We start from the raw sequence: 21,822 nt of genomic DNA, 5'->3' as shown, positions 1-21,822 counted from the left end.
CTTGAAAAAGACATGCTTTCAAAATGTGGAGTAACGTGTTCACAACACAAGCTTCACTCATTCATTCATCGTATATTGTGAGTGTGGCAGCTCGTCAACACAAAAGGGTGAAATTTTATCAAAACATGCACAACCCACTGCGTTGCCTGTGCTATTATTTTTCGGACATATCTGACACACACTGTTATTAAACCCCAAAGTTTGGCCGCATATGCGGAACTGACTTGAAATTTCTCACACAGCCCACCATTCTCTACAAAACACGGACTGTGACTTTGCAGTGTTTATCCAAATCACCACCAAGTCGGTACACACTGACAAGCACATTTTTTCACATGACTACAATGAAGGGAAACAATGTCATCTAGCCGCATTTTTATCCAGATTTGCACCAAAATGCCATCGGTTCTTCCTCGGTACATCACCAGTTTACCCGCTGCGGCCAATTGTCATCACGGTGAGTTTCCTTCATGCTAATGCCAACCCATTAAACTATAGGCTTATAAATATAACACTTGTACAGTTGGCAGTAAGCTTAGGGATGAGAGAAAGGGCCCCTGGGCTAGCATACTGTACGCGCGCCACTCCTTGCCAATATAATGAGTTTTCACCCTACTTGGCACTGAATTATGTCAGTTTATTTTGACCGTTTTAAAAAAGGAAACTTGATTGAGGAGCCGCTCCCATGGGTGCTATGAAGGTATTACGACTCCTCTGGCGGATGATTCACTGGAGCAGGCGTGAGTCGCTGGTTACTTAAGAGTGTAAATGACATCAAGCTGTTCAAGCCTGAGTGGAAACTTGTGTCGTTATTCCCTTCTGCAGCCTCGTTGTTCCAAGAGATGACTGATTACTTTTCACTTACTAGTACAACGCTGATAGGTTACGATGAACTCACAGGCGGCACTCCCAAACCCAGAGGAGCACTTCACCGAACAAACCACTTGACGTCAGAGCGCAGACTGACTGGAACCGAGAGTTCTACTAATATTTTGCTTCCACCTATTAAAAAGACAGGTATGGTTGTTGTTATTATTACCCCTGAGCCACAGTAACGTCCCAGGCGTGGAGACTTGGTGTCGGACCCGTCAAAGAGCTCCATGTAGTCATAGCCGCAGTCTGCTTCCTCCTCGATCTCAAAGGTCTGGAAGATGAGCTCCACGCCATAGCCTTTCTCAGCAGAGATCACCCACTGACAGTCGGAGGCTCCAGGGTAGTTATTGTCCCCAAACTGGGCATGGGAGAAGAGGTCTTTGGTCTTGACCTCAGCCTTTAGGCGTCCTCCGCACTCTGTGGACAGGAGAGTTGAGCCCGTCACTGAAGTGTCACAGGTTAAGTAGACTGGTTTTGGTACTGGGAGGTATCACAGCAAAAACAATGTGCTACAGTCTAAACAGTGGAACCTATCAGTATCGTATTTTCTGCCGATAACGATATTATGTGCAAGTAATTACGTGCTCCACACAGCAACAAGCTTGCTAGCTCAGTATGTAGGCCTTTTCCATTGTAAATACATTGGAAGCGCTGCTCATGCGAGGGGAGATACACTTCCTTTAATATTTCTAATCTAATATCTTTCCTTGATGCAAAGTAATAAGCGACTGGCGGAGATGTGCTGAATGAGCCCAGGTTATAATTTCACTGATTGTATCAGACCAGAGTTTTATACGGAGCACTTTGCTTTGCTCTTACGTGGATGTTTGTGCCACATACAAAGGTGCTGCTTTCCAAACTGCATAGTTGCCAGCATTATGGAATTGGATTCTGATTGTGAATTGATACTAACTGTTTGGTTGGCTATTGGTCATGCTTTTTTCATGCCTATTAAAATATATATTTTTTGCATTTTGCAGTATTTGTTTTATTTCGCACAGTGTTTATTTGTGAAATGCATGGAGTGGATACAATATCAGGGTTGGTTGATATCGGTACCGGTAATGAAGTGCTGGATAATATCGGTATAACAGATATCGGTAAGGAATCCAATTTCAAGCATTTATAGCTCAAACTATTTTTCACAAAGTGATTTCATTAGTTGCATGTTCAAATGGTCGCCATTATAACACCTTTATTATGCATACGGGCAATCATTTACAATATTAATACTAGGGCTGTCAAAAATAACACATTGATGAAGGTAACTAATTTATTTCATTAATTACATTACGTTTTTTTGTGTAATTAACCCATTTACACCCGAGCAAGCACGCCTCTCTTTTATGACGGCAGACGGGATCACAGTGGAGCGTCCCCACACAGTCACACCGAGTCTGACGCTCTTTTCTGACTTCATTCTGACCTGAACACATCAACAGCAGTCGATTCCAACACCACATGCTGTATGTACCTCCTACTCACACACATCTCTAGTCCGCTCATCCTGGGAACGACACGTCCTCATTCTCATTACAAGAACGTGAGATGCATTCAGGGACATTCCGAACATCACAAAAACGGCTTTACTGTATAATGTGTGCGTGTGTGCGTGTGGGTGTGTGTGTGTAAACAAACAGGAAGTGGATAATCTTAGCACTCACTTTGTAACTCTTAATTCGGCTGTACAATTTGCTACATTTAAATATGCTGGAAAATACACTGAAAACAAGTACATTTACCTTAAATTACGTGATGTCTTTGAAGGCAACCCGTCATTGCTCATAATAACACGGGGTAACGTGTGATTCAAATGTTCTGCTACTATTAAAGAGACAAATAGATCTTTAGACTTGTGGTGTGCCTTTTAGCTTGATTGACATATTCCGTTAATACATACAAATATACATCATCCTGTCCTGTCATTTATCTTTCTGTTAATTAAATACAGTAAAAACGGGCATATTTCTGACATAGTTGCTAATGGGGATTAATCATGATTAATTAAAAAGAAAAAACCTGATTAATCCGATTAATTTTTTAATCATTTCACATCTGTAATTAATATATAAGTATGCTATAAGTACAGTATGAGAAAAATACATGCAACTAAATAAAGTCAAACTCTCACCCTTTGAAAAAGCCATGAAGTCAGCTAGTGGCATATTTATTTTTAGGCACTGCTAGAATTAATAAGTGTCTAGTACATAATAGGTGAATTTACTGTATGTGGGCATCTGCTTGGTCAAATTAATTTGTGTATGTATTTAAAATACAGTATAATATTTAATATGTGATTAACTGCATTGCTCATATTTTACTTCTTTTCAAAAAAATACCATTTTTAACATATAGTCCTCTTTTTTAAATATTTTACTTGGTGAACTTCAAATTGTTCGACCTTGGAGGTTCCACTGTATATACGTTACTTTACCGTACCTGCAGAGTGCGATGCCTCGAAGCCTTTCTTCTGCACGGAGTTGTCAGAGAAAAAACGGATGAAGAGCTTATTCCCGCTGGACGTGATGGGCGGCGGCTTCTTAGTACCGCAGAAGCGGCCGAGAGTTTGAGCTTTTCCGTCTTTGCCGTCATAGATTTCGATGTGATCGTAAGCGCACTCCAGATGAGCCTCCATGTCGATCTCATTAAAAGCCTGACGCAGAGGAAGATTGTGAGAAAGAACACAGCATGACATAACTGCCAAAAACAGCACTTCAGATACACTCACGAGACAGTTCATTAAATACAGCTGCACAATCGAATTAAGTACTTCATGTCATTACACAAATTCACTGCTTATTATTTTAACAGTACGTTTTTATATGTAGCTTGCAATGGTTTAAAATAAAAGTGTGTTGCATCAAGCTTAGAGAACAATAAGAGTTTGGTTACCTTATTAGGCAACATGACAGGTGTCAAATAAAGAGTAAATCTGACAGTGTCCGTCAAACTGAGCGCTATTATTTTTTATTTACTATTCATTATTGCCTGTAGCTCCCTATTATTACTACATATTAATTAAATAATTATTACATTTTTGCTATTAAGCTATTTCATTGGATTTCAACAGATTATACCTAACATATCCATCCATCTTTTATGCCACTTATCCTCACTAGGGTCGTGGGGGTATGCTGGAGCCTATACCAGCTGACTTCGGGCGGGAGGCAGGGTACATATGCCTAACATATGTACCTAAAATTCATCTGCATTGTAAAAGTTAAAAAAACAAAACAACAACCAATAATGCCTAAGAGATGCAAGTTTGATATATTTTGTTGATGAAGAAACTGATGTTCTTCAGTGATGTCCAACAAAATAAGCAACCAAAGATAATAACAGAAAAAGGAGACAAAAAATGTGAAGAATCTCAGTACTAATAAATTAACAAAGACCAGTTGATTTAGCTGTGCAGCTGCACAGGGAAGCAACATAAAAATGTCCTAAGTAGTAAATAATACAGCGAGATAAGACGCAGGGACAGCTTCTACAGCAATGCGATAATCTCGGTAAAAATCAGGTAAATAATCAGGTAAAATATGTATCCTATGTATTCTGTAATACTCACAGCTTATATTTATTTCATTTTTACATTTGTAACTGTGTGTAAATTCCTTTTGCAGCAATGTGGGACAGTACACCAGTTTTGTTGCACACTGCGCACTGGCAATAAAGACTCTATGTTGTAAGTGCTAAGAACAATAATGTATTACATACTATTTTGATGCGGTGACCAGGCGTGGTGGTCAGGGCCCAGGTGCACGCCTTCTTGCTTGGATATTTATCTGGCCAGTTGGGACTAGTGATGGTACCGCTCACACTGGTCACTGTGTGGTCACAGCCAGCTGCAAAAAACACACCACTGTTTAGACAAACACAAAGAAGCACATGTGTACATTTGCAATATGAAGAGGAAATCATTGAGAAGATCAGATGGGGGAGACAGACATTTCTGGTGGTATACCCTCTTTGCAGTCATGCTTGTTCTCGTGCAGCACAAAGCCGCTCCGGCACTGACAGCTGTAGCTTCCGAAGGTGTTGACACATTCATGTTGACAGCCGCCGTTCTCCTTGGAGCACTCGTCTTTGTCTGAGGGAGCGCACAGGAGACAAACTCAGTGACGAATGCCGCAGAGGAGTGACAGGTGACAGCTCAAAAAGGACCGGATGACTCACCTGAGAAGAACTGTGCTTTGAAGCCCTTTTTGGACACTGTGTTATCGGATTTAAACTCAATGCGCATGTTGTTATACTGTGAGGTGATTGCTTCGGGTTTCTCGGCGCCACAGAACTTTCCGTGTAGTCTGGAATCTGCGGACAGTCCACTGCGCACCTCCACGTAGTCATACTTGCACACCTGAGACGGGGAAAGAAAGATCGGTCAAGTTGCTGCAATGTTTTCTTTTGATGACTCTAATGATGGGACATAAGGAAATAGCAGGACGTGTGGGGTGACAAAAGGAAAACAGAACAAACCCACCCCGCGCCGATTCATAAAAACCCCAGTGCTCACGTCATTGCCCTCAGTCTCGAAGACATCAAAGAGCAGAGTGATGCGGTACTGTGTGGGGGCAACCAGCTGCCAGATGCAGTTTTTGTTCGGTGGGTACTCTCTGGGCCAACCTGGACTGGTGATGGACCCGTTCAGCTTGGTGATGAAGCCTCCGCAGGCAGCTGCACAGATGAGACAAAGACAAAATGTGACAAGTTAGATACAATACTGATGCTGGCACCGACGTTGTTGCAAATTTTATACTGCAAATCAAACAGCAGCATCGCATTCCGTATTCATCCAGTGACTGTCTGGCCTGCCTGGGGTGGTTTTAGGAAGGCTTTGGATGAATTATGTAATGTCCGGTGTGTGTACAACAACAGCTGCTTCGCCCTCACTTGGCTATTCTTAGTCAAAAAGAATGTGCATCTGCAACATTCAATGTAAACATGAAAAAATGGTATGTATCTACTACTGTATGCATGCAGTTCCATTGTTAGACACTAACTTGTTTTAGCATTATTTTCCTGGTGTTTTGAATGGTGACGTATGTGTTACAACATAGTTATTGTAAGTGAGTTAACTGTTTCTCTTATCACAGTGGAACGTGTATATAAACAATACAAGCAAGTATGATTGCACCATAATAAGGAGATTATGTGTTCTTTTATCTATTCGTCGGTTTGTGTGCAATGTCCCAGTTTCATTTTTGTCCGAATTCAATCAAAATGTTATGATCCCACTTAAGAGGTCCACAGCAGCTTGAGAAAAATAAAGAAAATTATTTAAGTCAAACCTGCTAAGCTAACTTCAGTTATGTTTAATGGCAACATTTTATTTTAGTCCATAGAGTTAGAAAACTATAAAATATGCTGCAGAAAATCAGTTTTTCAGTGAGTAGGGTACACCACAGCCATATTACGGTCTCATTGTTCCACAGTTTAAAACTTTATAACATGTTAAGTTGTCATCTCTCTGTCAAATGATCTGTGATTTAAAAGGTCTAATGACATACCAATTCCATTCTGGGCCTGCTGGGCCTGCAGCACTTCAAATTTACATATAAAACTTCTGTTGCGTGTTGTTCTGTTGTGGCGCTGTCAAATGGAGTTGTCTTCTAGGAGTTTGATGGTATTGCAAAGGTGAAAAAGTAAAAGCTAGGTCCTAAGAAATAGCCATACAACATACCCTCACAGCTGCGCTTGTCAGCAGCCAGCTCATAGCCTGGGTCACAGGCACACTTGTAGCTGCCTAGCGTGTTGACACAGCGTTGCTCACAGCGACCGTTGTCCGGCTTGGAGCACTCATCCATCTCTGAAACACAAAGATATGTTAGGACCCTTTTAGCTGGGCCCCTGGTTTCATGGCGTGTCAGAGGCATGCTCCAAGCAAGGAACCAAGTGAAGCAATATATACCGTACATATACGCATTACTTCTTATAAAAGCATACATGAAACTCCCTCCAGAGTTTAAAACCTGTAAACTCTAACCTTTGAAGAAGTTGGCTGCAAATCCGGCCTTGTTGACAGAACCATCTGAAACAAATTTCATCCACAGCTGGTTGGAGCTGGTTTTGATGTCATCTGGTTTGTCATAGCCGCAGAAGCGCCCCAGCAGAGGGCTGTTCTCAGAGTTGCCATCACGCACCTCCAGGTAGTCATATGCACAACTGTCATGTCTCTCAATCTGAGTAATGGCAAAAGAGGGTTCTTTTTCAGAATCAGAAGCTGTGAGGCAAAATTTGGGAGAAAGCATGCATTAAAGTGTGCCAGGGTGAGGCCTTACTTCAAAGGACTGGAAGGTGAGGCCTACGTGGTAGCCCTGAGCTACTGTAACCTTCCATACACATGCTTTGTTGGGCCTGTAGTCATCAGGGTAGTTGGGGGATTGGATCTGGCCACTGTCCTTCTTTACCTCCCCACCACAGATGGCTGCACGTGACAGGAAGCAAAGAATTAAAAAAATTCCTTAACACCAAAATGAACAGCCCGTGCCTTAAGAAAATAGAACGTGTGCACACTGATCGGATTTTGGCTGTGTGGATTAGCTGAAAGGCCTCCATGAACACACTCACACAAGCCTGTGCATAGCCTGGAAACAATGGGGCTGATTCTGAGGGCTGGCCAAAATCTGATTAATGCAGCATAAAAGTGGCTGACACATCAGCAGTATGGATGCCAGAAAAGGAGGATATTATTGCAGCTTGGGACGCACATTGGCGGATGTGTGAGTTCGCTCAGCTGAGTGGCATTAAGACTAAGGGGACAAGGGAGGTTGGGAATAGATGCTCACCTTCATAAACGGCAGAGAAACCTTTTCCAACCCAGTTGCTGCTGCTGCGGAACTCAATCCACAGCCGGCTGTCGGTGGAGATGATTGGTTCAGGCAGTTTATCTCCACAAAATCGGCCTGGGTGACAGTTAAAAGAAGAAAAACACACACAGTTTATACAATTCATACAATTTGAGCACTACCATATTAACCATTACCATTATCAGGAGAAGCAGAAATATTCACAGGACAGTAGCGCAGTAGTTAATAACAGTACTATTTGAATATCACTGTATCCCACTGGGGGAAGTAACAACCGGAAAACGCCTGGTGGGATACATTCTGGTTGTCTACAACCATGTATTCCTAATGTATACTACTATTATTACTATTTCTGCTACCAGCTGACACTAGCTTGATGACGCCCCTACGGCCCCGCTTCCACCACTACACAGAGGCCAGCTTTGTCAGAAAGGAGGCTTCGCTACACATCTTTAATATCTTAGATATTAAAGCAAGAGTTGCTAACGTTTGCGTCCTCTCCCACTCCTAAATGTTACATTGTTGTATGCGATGTATGACATCTACTTCCGCTGCATAAGTGCAGAATAACAGAACAGAGTACAGTGGATCCTCTCACATTCGCGAGTCGGCTTTTGCGATCCTGCAAATTTGCTGGTTTTTGGTCAAAATATATTTTTTTAAATCTCTCCCAAAATAGGCCTTTTTCCAGCAGAAAACACATCTCCTTCACTCTAAGTTGGTGATTATTTATAAATATGTGATAATACAGGTAAAAGGTACAGTCTACATGTATCAGCCCACAATTTTTACATGTTTACTGTATGTCTTCATCGTATATAATGTATAATGTTCTCCGATGCTGCCACAGCTTAATAAAGCCATCTCTTCACTGATCATTTTACATTATCATTCATGAGTGGTGAATACCCATACATTTTATACTTTAAAACGTGTTTAATGAGTGTGTGAGGCATATTTAAGGCTTCAAACTGGATTGTGTTGCGAGTGAACAATGGTAGGAGGGTTTGAGGTGTAGATGGTGGGGGTGAGCTGTGTGTCAAAAATAGACATTTTTGTGGTTGTCAATTACTCACGATTTTTGTCATTCGCGTTTACTGTACCTGTAAAAAGTACACAATAGCGCTTCTTGGAGGCATACACTGTCGGTGACAGGCGTGGACAAACAGCTCATTATAATAAAAACTACAGACACATAAAACAGCATGTTCCCAGCACTTTTAAACTAAAGTCCAGCACAAACATGCTTCAAATACATTGTGGAACCTATAACACTTATTTAAAAGTGTTGAAAATGGTATGTAGTGGGACTGTTAAAGTGGGCTTTCAAAGAAATAAACACATGAGAAAAAAACGATTGATGAGTTCTTCAGTTCATTAACCTTTGAGGGGTGCCTTCCTCCAGTATCCATCCCTGATTTCCACATGGTCATACCAGCACAGGTGACTCCGATACAGATCCATGGAGGTGAAGTTCAGAATGATCTTTAAAACCAAAAGAGGATGATTATAGACACTATACAGCACAAAGTTCAAAGACTTCAAGAGAAACACTAACAATGCATCAACATTTTCCATATGCTCACCTTTTCTCCGGGTGTGACGGATATTCTCCAGATGCAGTGCATGTAGGCCGAGTAGCCATTAGGGAAACCTGGAGAGGAAAAGTTCCCACTGCTATCCTGCAGACTGTCCCCACATCCTGTTCATAGAGACACATAACACAACGAGAACTGCACATTAAGGCCTAAACCGTGACCATGTGGAAGCAAATTAGTCCCAGGGTGAAACACCTCGGCCCACAACTTGAAACTATATAGGCAAACACCCCAGGGGTTACAGGCACATATGCTTGAATTATAACGCCAAATGTTTGGTATGTTTAAAGTCACATGCGCTAGTGCGCCCACCGCTCCTCCTCCAAAGTCCAGACGATGATCTCACAAATGAACATGACAATGTGAGACACTCTCTCAAAGCATCCTCTGAAAATAAACCTGTGCTTCTATAAATAACTAAGCTCTCTTGAGGGTGTGATACATTATGTACGTGATGCCAGTGAAAACCTGACCTTGCTTAACTGGCAAAGTAAAGTATGCAAAGACTTGATGTTGATGAGTGTACCAGGAGGGAAAAGGGGAGCCTCAAGCCAACAAGGGAGGAAGATGTATGAAATTAGGAGACATTATGGGGAGTCGATTTATATCTTAGGCTGTGAGACCCCGTCACTATTGCACCCATGTTATGTTAACCCTCAGTTTCACTTAGCAGGAGAAATGAAAACATCGCCCCAACAGTTTACGTTAAAGGCTTTCCTCAAGAGTGTGTAAGCAATGAAACAAGTTCCCCCCCCCCCACACACACACACCCCTTGTGATGAGTTGTGGGCAATAATGCTTGGCAGGCTTCTTGATGTTAAACCATTAACGGGCGTTTTGGCACACACAGGGGATGACAAACATTTCCAGGAATGCGGCATAAATGGGAGATCTGCGACTGTGGAAATCTTTTTTTTTTTTCCCAGGAACACATCGACTCACTGCTTCACCCCCCACATTGTGTGCCACATCGCAGTGTTTCTCCCGCCAGCACTGTCTTTGAGGACGATGACATCGAGATAATACAGATGTATATACAGTCTGTATATACATCCATTTAAGGTTAAAACAGCCAGCTCCAGCCTTGATGATAAAGCCTCAGCAGCTGGTTCAACTTTGCAAGCCATCACAGTGTTTGACAGCTCTGCAACCCTGACCTGACCTATAATTAACTGCATGACATCAAATCTATTCAGCAGAGGTCTGTTCCTAATGTACAAAAGTTAATACTATCAATTCTGTTTATATCACCACAACTCAAAGTCATCCCTACAAGTGTAAACAAAGTGTATCACAAAAGGCGGCTTTCTTATGTAACTCCCCTTTGTGTGTTAACAGTTTACATTGGATGATCTGCGATGCGAGAACGTCCTCTCGTGATCTATCTGTGATGAAACGACAAAGTTCCGGTCACTGGGTAGTGTTTAAACTTCGCTCAACTTGGGAGTCTAAGGACACTGTAGCCAAGGAGCCACACCACATCAATAGTAGATGATTGGCTACTCCCACTTGGCCATGAGCTACATCAAGGGAAAGCAGGACAACTGCAGATCTCTCACATGTGTGCAAAAATAGACAGGAAAAAACCCAAAGCATACAGGATCTGCCATTTTGGTCTTACTGGAGCATTTGTAGAGTTTGCGTGCCTGTGCAATATCCCCTTTGCTAAGTCTGGTTCTTTGGCCAATGGGCGGTCTCACACCATTCACATCGTATCGTGGCAGGATGGTGTCCAGGAAGATGCCCCTGTGATGTACAGAGAGGGAGAGAAATGTTAGTGGTACAAGAACCAGGGTTTAGTAAGAAAAATAACACACTATAACAGGAGGAAGCAAACGCTTTTTTGCTGTTACTCAAAAAGTCTCAGCGTTTTTAAAATGCCACAACCTTCTAGCTGCTTTGGAACTATACCAAAATATAGTGTATACAGTCATGAATAAAATCTTCAAACCAGTTGAATACCCCTTTTAGTCAGCATCAGTAAGGGCCTTCATTTGGGTGGAGGATCAGCCTTTGTCTTCACGGACACGCCCATCTGATTGTCTTTGCGTGAAAAATAATACTATAAAAATTAAGTCTACCACTTGACATTTACTGTCACACAGCCTTCAGGGTGTGTGAATGCCTGGCAGAAAATGACAAGAAAGCCAGATTTTGGAGCAGAGTTTGACTTTTCAAGGCTACGGTCTTACACTTTTGATCAGCTAATAAACAGCCTGTTTAAGTTTGAATGCAGTTTTCACAATTGCAGACTTGTTTGTCTCTTGCTCCTCTTTCTTCATATTTTGATGCTCTTTTTACAATACACTAGCACATAACGTCTAAATATCCTGCCCTCTTCCTGCTTAGCCATGACTGCTAATTATGGATAGTTTTTCTGAGACTGTGTGTGTGTGTGTGTGTGTGTATGTGCGCGCACCCTCAGGGCATGTACCTATGCACAAGCCGGGAGTGAGTCATTAATGACACTCCCCTTTTTCGGGCAGAACAATAAATCTCATTCAGTTTAACTCGTAATTATGAAAAATATAGACTTTTTAGTGCAGTCTGTTCTCTGAAACCACGATTAGTAACATATGCTAAGTGGTGATGGTGTTCTTATATTTTTTGGGTTAAGAAAAGCGTCATTTGGTGCTTAAATTTGCAGCTCCCCCAACCCCCGGTCTGAAGGTTTTGTTCAGAAATGTACAGTATAAAGAGTGTAAAATTGCTTCAAATGTTTGCCCACAGCCTGCACAGGTGTAGTGATGTTCATTTTGCTGGAATAAGTTTGCACATAAAAGTGCACTGGACCACGATTAATTGTTGTGAGAACCCGTTGACCCTGACATCATGCATGTAATAACTGGATTTCACTACAGCAACACTGGCAAACTATACTTTCTATCCCATTTCTAATGAAAATGCTAAAATTAGTGGATTTTCATAATGCAAGGGAACAGTATAGTACATTGAATGGTTACTATAATTGTATATTTTATTTTTTCTTTAGCCTCTTTCCATTTTGTACTTTTACACAGTTTAGTATGTGAATTTTATTCATATAATGCTGAGTTTACACTGTATGCATTTATGATTTGTTGACTACCCTGTCTTCTCTCACCTCACTCCTTTGTTCACGTCAAAAAGTGGCCAGTCATCACATTCCTGGCTCACACATCTTAACGTATTTTTGCCTTGAATCAACATGCTCAACCACACCTACAGTATGATTATCAACGAGTGGGAGATAAGTGGGAGAAACGGAAACACAAAGGACTTTCTTGATGTGAACACATACTGTAATATACCGTTGACAGATGGTATGTTTTTCTCTGCTCAATCTCTTCTTAAAAATATGACGGTAGAGACAGGGGCAGCAGCCATACGTCACATCATATTTTAAAGTCTAAAATGACAGCCATCATTCCCAAAAGGTCAGATACACCATATTTGGCTTCAGAGAACAGTAAGTCTAGAAAGACTATTTTCACACTGCTGTCTCACTTGACACTTTGCTAGTTTCTCATCGGCATTTTCATCCAAGTATTGGCGAGCAGCGGCCTGGTTCCCATGGTGACATGCCTATCAATGCCAGGCATGTGCAAACACTGCAGCCTGAGCTAACAGTTTTAGACTGTGCCTGCTCGTCTTTGAGTCTCACAAGCAAAAACTCCACTCTAACCAGTGTCACAGGAGACAAAGGGCACACTGGCAAGTCTCTATTTGACTTGGCACTGTTCAATGGGCTGATCCGAAAAACATTTTGGGGCAAAGAACTCCATCTTGGGGGCGCAGCAATACGCACGCCAGACCTATTTGTCCCGAGGAGACAGCAAAACATTAAGACAAACCATGAAATCTTTCAAACAACAGCCATGGTAAAAGTACTGGCTTCCCACGGTGATTTACTGTACAACACAGCGCAAACACACACGCTAATAATGGAGTAACAAAGGCAGACACTGGCACAGGTGAATCAGCCAATCAGCACTCAGGAAAATGTGCTTGGAATGACTTGTGAAAAGCTAACAGGAGCCTGTTGTCTTCAAATAGAGCGATGTGAAACATTCCTGAGCGGCGGCAGCCATTCCTCTCATGTCTTTACCGATTAACATAAAGCCACAGAAATCCACAAATTAAGACAGCAACAGATCTGGAGTGAAAGCAGAACAGGGGAGATTATCTGCCTAACATACTTTGGGGCTATGCCATTGTGCAGAAAGTTGCCACAGACTTTGGAGATCATGAGGTTAAATCCAAATTTTGACCCGGTGTGACATAAATGACTGCAGGCCAATGGTGGATCAAGTGTTCTGCTAAACCCTTTAGTGGGAAAAAAACGCCTTACCAACTTATCAGCTGCAGTGGCTTTCCTTTGGGTCAACGAAAGGTCCTGCAGCCCTGAAGGCTCAGTGTTTTGTTACCGCCACCACAGAGGTTATGTTTTCATTGTTTATTATTTCATTCAGAAGATTGTAAACAAAAATAAAATAAAATCACAAAACTCCATAGGGTAGGTTCAAAGTGCAGATCGGTTTAAATTCTAACATACTTTGGCATATTGTGGAGGTGGGAGTCTATGAAGGTGGACTGTTTACAAACTAGGATTGTTCAGCCTTGGAATGCCATTCTACTTGGTTAATGTCTATGTTGAATGTCTAATGTGTGCCATAGACTGTCTAAAAGAGTGGGTACTGTATGTTCCATGACTTCACACGTCGGTTTAATGACTCCAGTCGGATGTTTTGGCTGTCATGCTTTGCGTAGGGTCTGGAGAGGAGTCACGGGCGGATCTGACACACAGACTGGACGCCATGGTGGCGGCTGACCATATACATGCCAGTCAGGCCTAAAGCCAACACCGCTTTACTGTCTATTTCACGGGAACATCATTCTGCTGGACTGCAAGATGAGAAAATGAAATAAAAAATGACAATAAGTGTCATTGTTCCATGGGTGTCAACAGAAGCATGCTAAGTTTGGCATTCGATCATCAGGGTGAAAATGCATAAGGGGACGAGTAAGGAAGGACCCAGCAGAATTCATCCATTTAAACCATACAAAGGGGCTTCTGGCAAAGAAAAAAGGATGTCCAAATGCCACTCTAGTGATTTAAGTACATTCATATACAAGATGTCTACACTAGAGTAAAGTGCAGACAGAAAAAAAAACAAACAACTAAAGGCAATTTCACTTCTATTCTAAGGAAAGTGCATTTATGACCTACACAAATGGACAGACGGGAGGCTCTGTACATTGGCTTACTTCCAGCCGCAGAGTCTCTATAGACAAAGATTCTCTCACTGCCGCTTGAAATCTGTTTACTTGTAAGAGCACAGCAGCTGATTTGATAGGAGACCCGTGCACAGAGAGACACTGTAGAGACATTGTGGCTTTTAGAGAACAAAAGAGCGGCAGAACAGCTGGTTCTTATATCAGAGTTGGGCAGTGATGATCACAGCCTGCGCTCACTCATTTTGGTATATTTTGAGTTGCGTGTGACCAGATATCAAATTACACCCACTTCTGGCTGCATGATGTCAAACCATTCTTGCTTTAGGTAGAGGCCTGTAATTGTGTAACAAAGCCTTGATTACACATCTATACAATAGAGGCGAGGGTTGCAATGTTGTTTTAATATATAGCCACATCCTCCATGCTGCAGCAGAAGGTAACCATTATATGCAAAAAGCTTATGGAACAATGGGAATGCACGTGGACAGGTTGCCACTTTGTGGTGAGCTACTTTCCTTCCTAATTACAATCATGACTCAAAGGCTTAATCTGAGTTAACTTCTTCCTACAGTCTATTTTGGCTTACCAGCCACCCATATGTAGAATAACATAGGAACAACTCTATGATAACATATTGTTGAGCCATGTGTTTATACACTAATTGGACACTTCAGTAGAAACACCTATTCAATCCAATGAAGTTGAATGCAGAAACTGCCTTTAATGTAAAAGATCATCATTTTTTTGGATGTAAGCTAAAGCAATGATTCTCAAATTGGTGGGGGTCGCAACACGGACCCGATTTTAGTTGGTCACGGAACTTTGTCTTGTAGAGACATCCGTGACATGCGCCAATGAATCGTTTGTTTTAAACAACTCTTTTAAATGAATTATGACAACCAATTCACAGTTCCGAGTCGCTCATTTGAGAGCTGTTCTTACCAGCGCATCTCAATAAATTTGAACATCACACAAAATGTATTTGATTTCAGGAGTTCAATGAAAACAAGGAGACCAATTAAAGGCTCGGAATGTTTTACAATTGAGCGTGAACCAGTAGTGTACTATTTTTCCAATTTGTTTTAAACACAAACTCCTACCGTGCTCTTATTGTTCTGACAAATACAGTAGACCACGGTGACCTTATTAAACCCCGTAAATCGGATTGACTTGAAATTTCTCACACAGCTCCATGCGCTCCACAAAACAGCCACTGTAACTTCAGGCGGTTTAGCAGAATTGCCACGAAATTTGATACATATCTTTTGGGGACTGACAAGCACATGTCTGTCAAATTTGAGAAGATTGGATTAAAAACATGGCCGCCATCAACCAAAACGCAGAGGCATTTGCAGAGGCACGAGCAGGAAAACTACAGTAATTATCTTCTAAAATAATTCTGAGCACAACCCCTAGGGGTACTATAAATGTCATTTACACTCATGTGACAACTGAGGAAACCCCGTGGGATTTAATTCTCATAATGTCAAATCTTGTTCGAAGTGATAGTTTTGTCTTGTACTTTTTATATTACTTCTTTTATTTTAATATATTACTCCCTGCATGAATGGCTAAAATATGAAAAAACACATCTTTACAGCCCTTGTATTTGATCTTATTACATTGTGCCGGTGTACCTAATGTATTTTTACTATTAATAAAGTCACCATAATGACCACTTACACCATTCCCCATCATTTGCACTGGATAGGTGAGGGTGTTAAAATCATCTTAAAAATGAGCTTATAGTCGGAGCGTCTGCATCATGTTACTTACCATCAAAGACACTTCAAATGCCTTTCAGGGAATAATGAGGTAGAAGGCCAACTTTTATGAGAGACTTCACGTAGCCCTGAAAGTGGCGTGTAGACATTTTACTGTGATAAAGCAGAGCCACTGTTGCTGGGACTGATGCTGCTTTACGAGGCCTGCCCCCACGAAAGCAGCAGGAAATCAAGAGAGGAGATTTAATTTGAACAAGCTGTGGGAAGTGGCTTGCACATCCCAAATGCTTAATATATAGCTACAAAAATGTGGCTTTTACTTAAAAGGGAAATTTTACTAGAGAAGTTTGTAATCTCCTTAGCGTGGGTATAATATGGAAATGTTTGACTACATCAGGAGCTCCACTGTTTTCACTGAGTGCTAGGATAGCGGAAACATTTTGCTTTTGTTACAAATTTCAAGCAATTATTGCTTTGATTTCAAAACAGCCTGTACCCCGCTTGTGGTACAATAATGGTGTTGGTAATTGTTTAATTTATTTGAACATGCATACAAGTTGTTTGACTCTCCGCTTGGGCATCTCCGTTTAGTGTTTGCATGTTCTTTCTGTACGTGTGTGGGTTTTCTCCGGGTACTCCAGTTTCCTCCCATATTCCAAAAATATGCATATTAGTTTAACTGCCGATTCTAAACTGTCCATAGGTATGAATGTGAGTGTGAATGGTTGTTTGTCTATATGTGCCCTGCAATTGGTTGGCGACCAGTCCAGTGTGAACACCGCCTCTCGCCCAAAGTCAGCTGGGATATGCTGCAGCATACCCCCGGGACCCAAATGAGGATAAGCGGCATAGAAAATGGATGGATGGATGGATGCATACAAGTTACAACGAAATACATCACATAGTACAATTGGCATTTTCACATGTCCAAAGGGAGTAAGAAGACGCAAAGCCTATTTATTCCTACCCCCCATCTGTTTCACATTAATTGCAATACATTTCTCCACTTCCTGTGTTTCATTTGTGGTCTTTACCAGTTAATACATCGGAAAATTATAAGGTAATGTAACAATATGGTAATATAATTGTCAAGGTTTTTCCACAATCATAATAAATAATAATCATATATAAAATCAGTATCATAAATAATAAATAACAATCAATATAAATAGACATAACAGAACATAGTTGGTATAATGGGTGAGTACTGACAATGAATTCACAAGAATGAAGAGTAATGAGTATTGTCTTGATTAGACATACCATTTTGTACACAGTGGTTCAAAACTCTTCTTCCTTGTATTGTAAACATCAACTGCTTGTATTGTTTCTTGAAATCGCTCATTTGGTGCTTTGTTTGAGTTCCTTACTCAATCTGTTCCATAATTTGATTCCAAATACTGAAATGCTGTGAGCTTTTAGCGTTGTTCTCGCATATAAGTTTAGTTTTTCCCTGAGATCATATTTCTCCTCTCTTGTTGAAAAGTATTGTATGACATTTTTGGGTAGCAGATAATTTTTTGCTTTATGCATGATTTTATCTGTTTGAAAATTTAGTTCATCAGCAAATTTTAATATTTGTTATTTTAGAAATAGAGGATTTGTATGTTTTCTATGCTTGACGTTATGGATTATCCTAACATTAAGAAAACATCCATCCTTTTTCTATGCCGCTTGATCATTAATCATCAATTAGGGGTATGCTGGAGCCTATCCCAGCTGACTTTGGGCGGGAGGCGAGGTACACCCTGGACTGGTCGCCAGCCAATCACAAATGCAGGAAACAAAGTGTAATAATTATAAATGACAATTAGATGGAACTTATTGTTCTGGCAAGCTTGAATTCAATAGTGCTTCTCACATTCTTTATCAAAGTGTTGGCACTCACAACTTTCTTTGGCCTCATGGTGGGTTATTTAGCAGTCACACTCAATAAAAAAAATGTATGGACACTGAGCCAGCAACACGTAGGACACTTTGTTTGGACACTTGATTTCACATATCGATACAGCACAGAGCAAACAGACTAGTCTGCAATACTGTACGAAAACTAAGACGGAGTACAAAAACCGAGAAACAATTTTGCCAAAAGTTTTCATCAAAAAACGAATCATACAAAAACTGGGGTACCCAAAGAAAAAAAAAAAGGACAAAAGGACTAAAAAATGCCTGTAAGAAGAAGAATACATTATATAGGAAATTTATATCATTCAACAAACCGAGGACGCAGAAAAAACATGTAAGACATAAGATATAAAAATAAGTTCAATCAATCAATTTTGAGAGTGTGTAAGAAGGAATATTATAGTCAATTATTAGATAAGAATAAAAATAACATGAGAGCAACTTGGAGCATTTTAAACAGTATTATAAGGAACAACACTAAGAAAGCAGACTACCCTCATAAAAAAAAAATCACATGGAATACAGGAAGTGAATAAATGTACTGCAACAGATATGGAACAGGCGGGGGGAAGGATTAAATAAGCTTTGCTTCTTCCTACTCCTTTTTGGACATGTGGAACTGTGAATTGAATTGTATGATGTCTTCCATTGTAACTTGTATGCATGTTCAAATGAAATTAAACAATTACCGTTACCATACGAAGTAATTTGAATATGTTCCTGGTTTTTGGGAATTTGTATATCCCTAAAAACCTCTTCTTGTGTTGGGTATCATTGTCTTGTATTGTAATAAATTACAAAAGGCTGTGTCCAATCTGAAGATTCTGCCACGTTACACTGGGAGGACAGTGATGCAACATAAACATGATGTGCAAGAAGGGAAAAGATGATGGGTTAAAAGGGTTGCAGACGGCTCTGCAGACTAGTTTTCATGTGAGGTGGAACAGAGTGCAACATGGTTTGGCTCGTACCTGGAGAATGTATTCCTGGCGTAGTGCATGATACTGTCAAAATCGTAGACTTCTCCCAAAGAATCCACCTCCCCTGGCTCCATTTTCAGAAAGTTGTACTCCTGTCCTGTGAAAACGGTAAAAGAGAAAGTTCTGTTAAGCTCTGTTTGTGTTTCGAATGTACACTCACCAGCCTTATTACAGCAAAATTAGCAATATGATGAGATCTAATATAAAAGCTACAGTAGCTTTGATTGGCTGGTGTATTTCGTTTAATTGTGGTTGCTGTTGTCAAAGTGATGCCACCTTAATTAGTTACATGTGAAGGGTCAAATAAATAAAGCCTAATCTCACTGCAATAATGTCTACCTGGTTGAATGTTGTCTCTGATAATGCTGACATGTTCATCTCGATCAGGACGCGTGTGCTCGTGCCAGAACCCGATCACGTGGCCCAACTCGTGCACTACGATTCCAAACTTGTCACAGTTCTTGCCAATAGAAATGGCTTGGGGGCCTCCTCCACGCCGGCCCACATAGGAACAGCACCTGCCAAACAAAAAGCCAGACACACATAGAAAGGACAGGATATCATGTCTGGATTTAATGGAATGGTGAATAAAAGATATTGTGAGTGAAGACAATAAAAAAAGGAGGCTTTCCGGATCATCACGCGCATGTACTGTACATGTATCTTATATCAATAACCACTCTTGTTTTATAGGGGAGTAACATGACGAACATGCCCAGATATTCATTGGTCTACCACTGCAGATGTTGATGGTGTACCTCTCCCTCCCTGCCTGACATTAAAGGGTCAGTGAGGGTGTATGGATGTGGGCACACACTTCGTGGCCCCGCGAGCCAGACGGCCGCTCTCTAATTACCACAGGCTTCAGCCAGTCTCTCCTGAGACACGCCTTGAACTTTGCAAAGGACAGAGGGGGGCCTGCTCAATATGCGGCAGAGTCAGGCATTCCCGCTGGTAACCGCTGCCGCCTGTGTGGATAATGCCATCCCTGTTGCTCCCGTAGGGTCGGTTACCAAGCTAAAAATGACTAGCAACAGTTGGCTGGGAAAAGTTCAGTCTAATGAACGGTGTTCACTTTTTGTGCTTTGCTTCGTGACATATACTGTACTCCTGATCAAAATTTTAAGACCAGTTGAAAAATTGCAAGAATTTACATCTTGCACTATTGAGTCTTAAGGAGGTTTTAAGTAAAACTTCAAAATTCAAAAAGAAGATATGGGAGTGAGACCAAAAACATTTGAGGATGCAATTTATTGCAAACAACCATTAAGCTGAAATAGGCTGTGTATATCATGTGAGTGAATGTGTAAATGTGTGAGTCAGGAGTCAAAATGTGTGTGTGATATTTTGGGTGCTTCAAACCCTTCTGATTCACATTCATTCATTTTTTAGCATCCTGTTCAGGGTCACGGGTAAGCTAAAGTCTATCCCAGTTGACTTTGGGTGAGAAGTGGAGTACACCCTGAACTGGTCACCTGCCAATCACAGGAAACATTATCCGGACTGTGGGATGAAACAGGAGTACCTGGAAAAAACCCACGTTCAACATTCGAACGGTCCAACCAAAGATTGCTTAAACATATCAGACATTTTTATCTTAAACGCATACAATCTGAACAGTGGATGTCGTGTTCAAAATAGTCATAAGTTGAAAGACCAGGTCCAAACAGCTTGTGAATAGTCTCTTAGCAACTACAAACTTCCTCTGGGTATCTGTTTAAATGGGAAATGTTGAGTGGACAATGTGAACATCAATAAAATGGGGTAAACGGCTTGAGCAAAGGCTGCGGAAGTCTCTCTGCTGCGTGCAGTGGTGTGCAACATGCATGACACAAGAGCTCAGTGACTGATGCACTGCGATGAAGAGATACAGGAAACATTCCTGGCCTCTGAATGGGCCGTCTTTCTAGGACTGGTAAGAGTCTGAAATAACAGCTCTCACACACGGACTGTGAACAGAGGAACAATGGTGAAAAGGCTGCCGAGCAGGGAGCAAGGAAAAGCACATAGGCGTTAAATCATTAGCTGTAGCTAAAGACGGCTCAGCAGAGGCTGAGCAGAGCTTTTGCAGAGCCAAGAACCCCACTGACTCACCCACATGGTCGGTAGGTGAAGACAATGTAGCTCTCCTCCTGTGTCCTCTCAATAAAGGTCACACAGGTGTGCTTCTCCCAGTGCCGCATGGCTTGGCGGAATATAGCTCGCTGGCTGCCTGAATAGGACCAAACAGAGGGTGTGATCACGCATGTGGGGACACACACATCGAGGGGAAGAAAAAGAGCAAAGAAGTAAAACGTAGCATACACGGTCATTAAGTCATAAAAATGACATATTTACTTGCCAAGCTAACGTCTCACCTGGTTTAATCACAGCAAAACATACCTACATCCTCTTTGGTGGTGTTGTGTCATTTTTAACATCACAGTTCAACCTAAAGGTTCTGCTTCTACCCACTCCCATCATTCATTTACTCGCTATGGTGAAATGAGTCAAATACATGTTACGCCTGAGTACATCTGTCTGACATGAGAGATTTTAATCTTACAAATAGGACTGTTACATACACAATAATACCTTTCATCAAGCTTCCTCTTCATGAAATAATACATTGGCTATATAAAAGGCCAACACTTACCACTAAAATTACCACTGATGACATATGGAATAACACCTTCAGGCCAAACACGCTCAGGTCTGGAGGTGGCGGCTCGTTTTCTAC

General features: G+C 41.3%; 1 protein-coding gene across 1 annotated transcript in view; it reads right to left on the bottom strand.

Annotated features, from left to right (window-relative positions):
* Positions 1–21,822, bottom strand: part of bmp1a (bone morphogenetic protein 1a) — a 36,825-nt gene that overhangs the window by 3,143 nt on the left and 11,860 nt on the right. Inside the window, exons 3-19 of the mRNA XM_054773892.1 lie at positions 21,739–21,822; positions 21,198–21,315; positions 19,443–19,621; positions 19,095–19,200; positions 10,899–11,023; positions 9,266–9,381; positions 9,062–9,164; positions 7,659–7,775; positions 7,152–7,297; positions 6,857–7,052; positions 6,554–6,679; positions 5,387–5,547; positions 5,050–5,230; positions 4,838–4,963; positions 4,591–4,718; positions 3,313–3,526; positions 1,040–1,290 (exon numbers count right to left, since the gene is read on the bottom strand). The exon at positions 21,739–21,822 is cut by the window's right edge and continues 42 nt beyond it. Coding sequence (XP_054629867.1) covers positions 1,040–1,290; positions 3,313–3,526; positions 4,591–4,718; positions 4,838–4,963; positions 5,050–5,230; positions 5,387–5,547; positions 6,554–6,679; positions 6,857–7,052; positions 7,152–7,297; positions 7,659–7,775; positions 9,062–9,164; positions 9,266–9,381; positions 10,899–11,023; positions 19,095–19,200; positions 19,443–19,621; positions 21,198–21,315; positions 21,739–21,822 — 2,477 coding nt within the window. The remainder of the gene's footprint in view (positions 1–1,039; positions 1,291–3,312; positions 3,527–4,590; positions 4,719–4,837; positions 4,964–5,049; positions 5,231–5,386; positions 5,548–6,553; positions 6,680–6,856; positions 7,053–7,151; positions 7,298–7,658; positions 7,776–9,061; positions 9,165–9,265; positions 9,382–10,898; positions 11,024–19,094; positions 19,201–19,442; positions 19,622–21,197; positions 21,316–21,738) is intronic.

Source organism: Dunckerocampus dactyliophorus, chromosome 4, assembly GCF_027744805.1.
Source record: "Dunckerocampus dactyliophorus isolate RoL2022-P2 chromosome 4, RoL_Ddac_1.1, whole genome shotgun sequence".
Taxonomy (NCBI): Eukaryota; Metazoa; Chordata; class Actinopteri; order Syngnathiformes; family Syngnathidae; genus Dunckerocampus; species Dunckerocampus dactyliophorus.
This window is presented reverse-complemented; position numbering and strand designations above follow the sequence as displayed.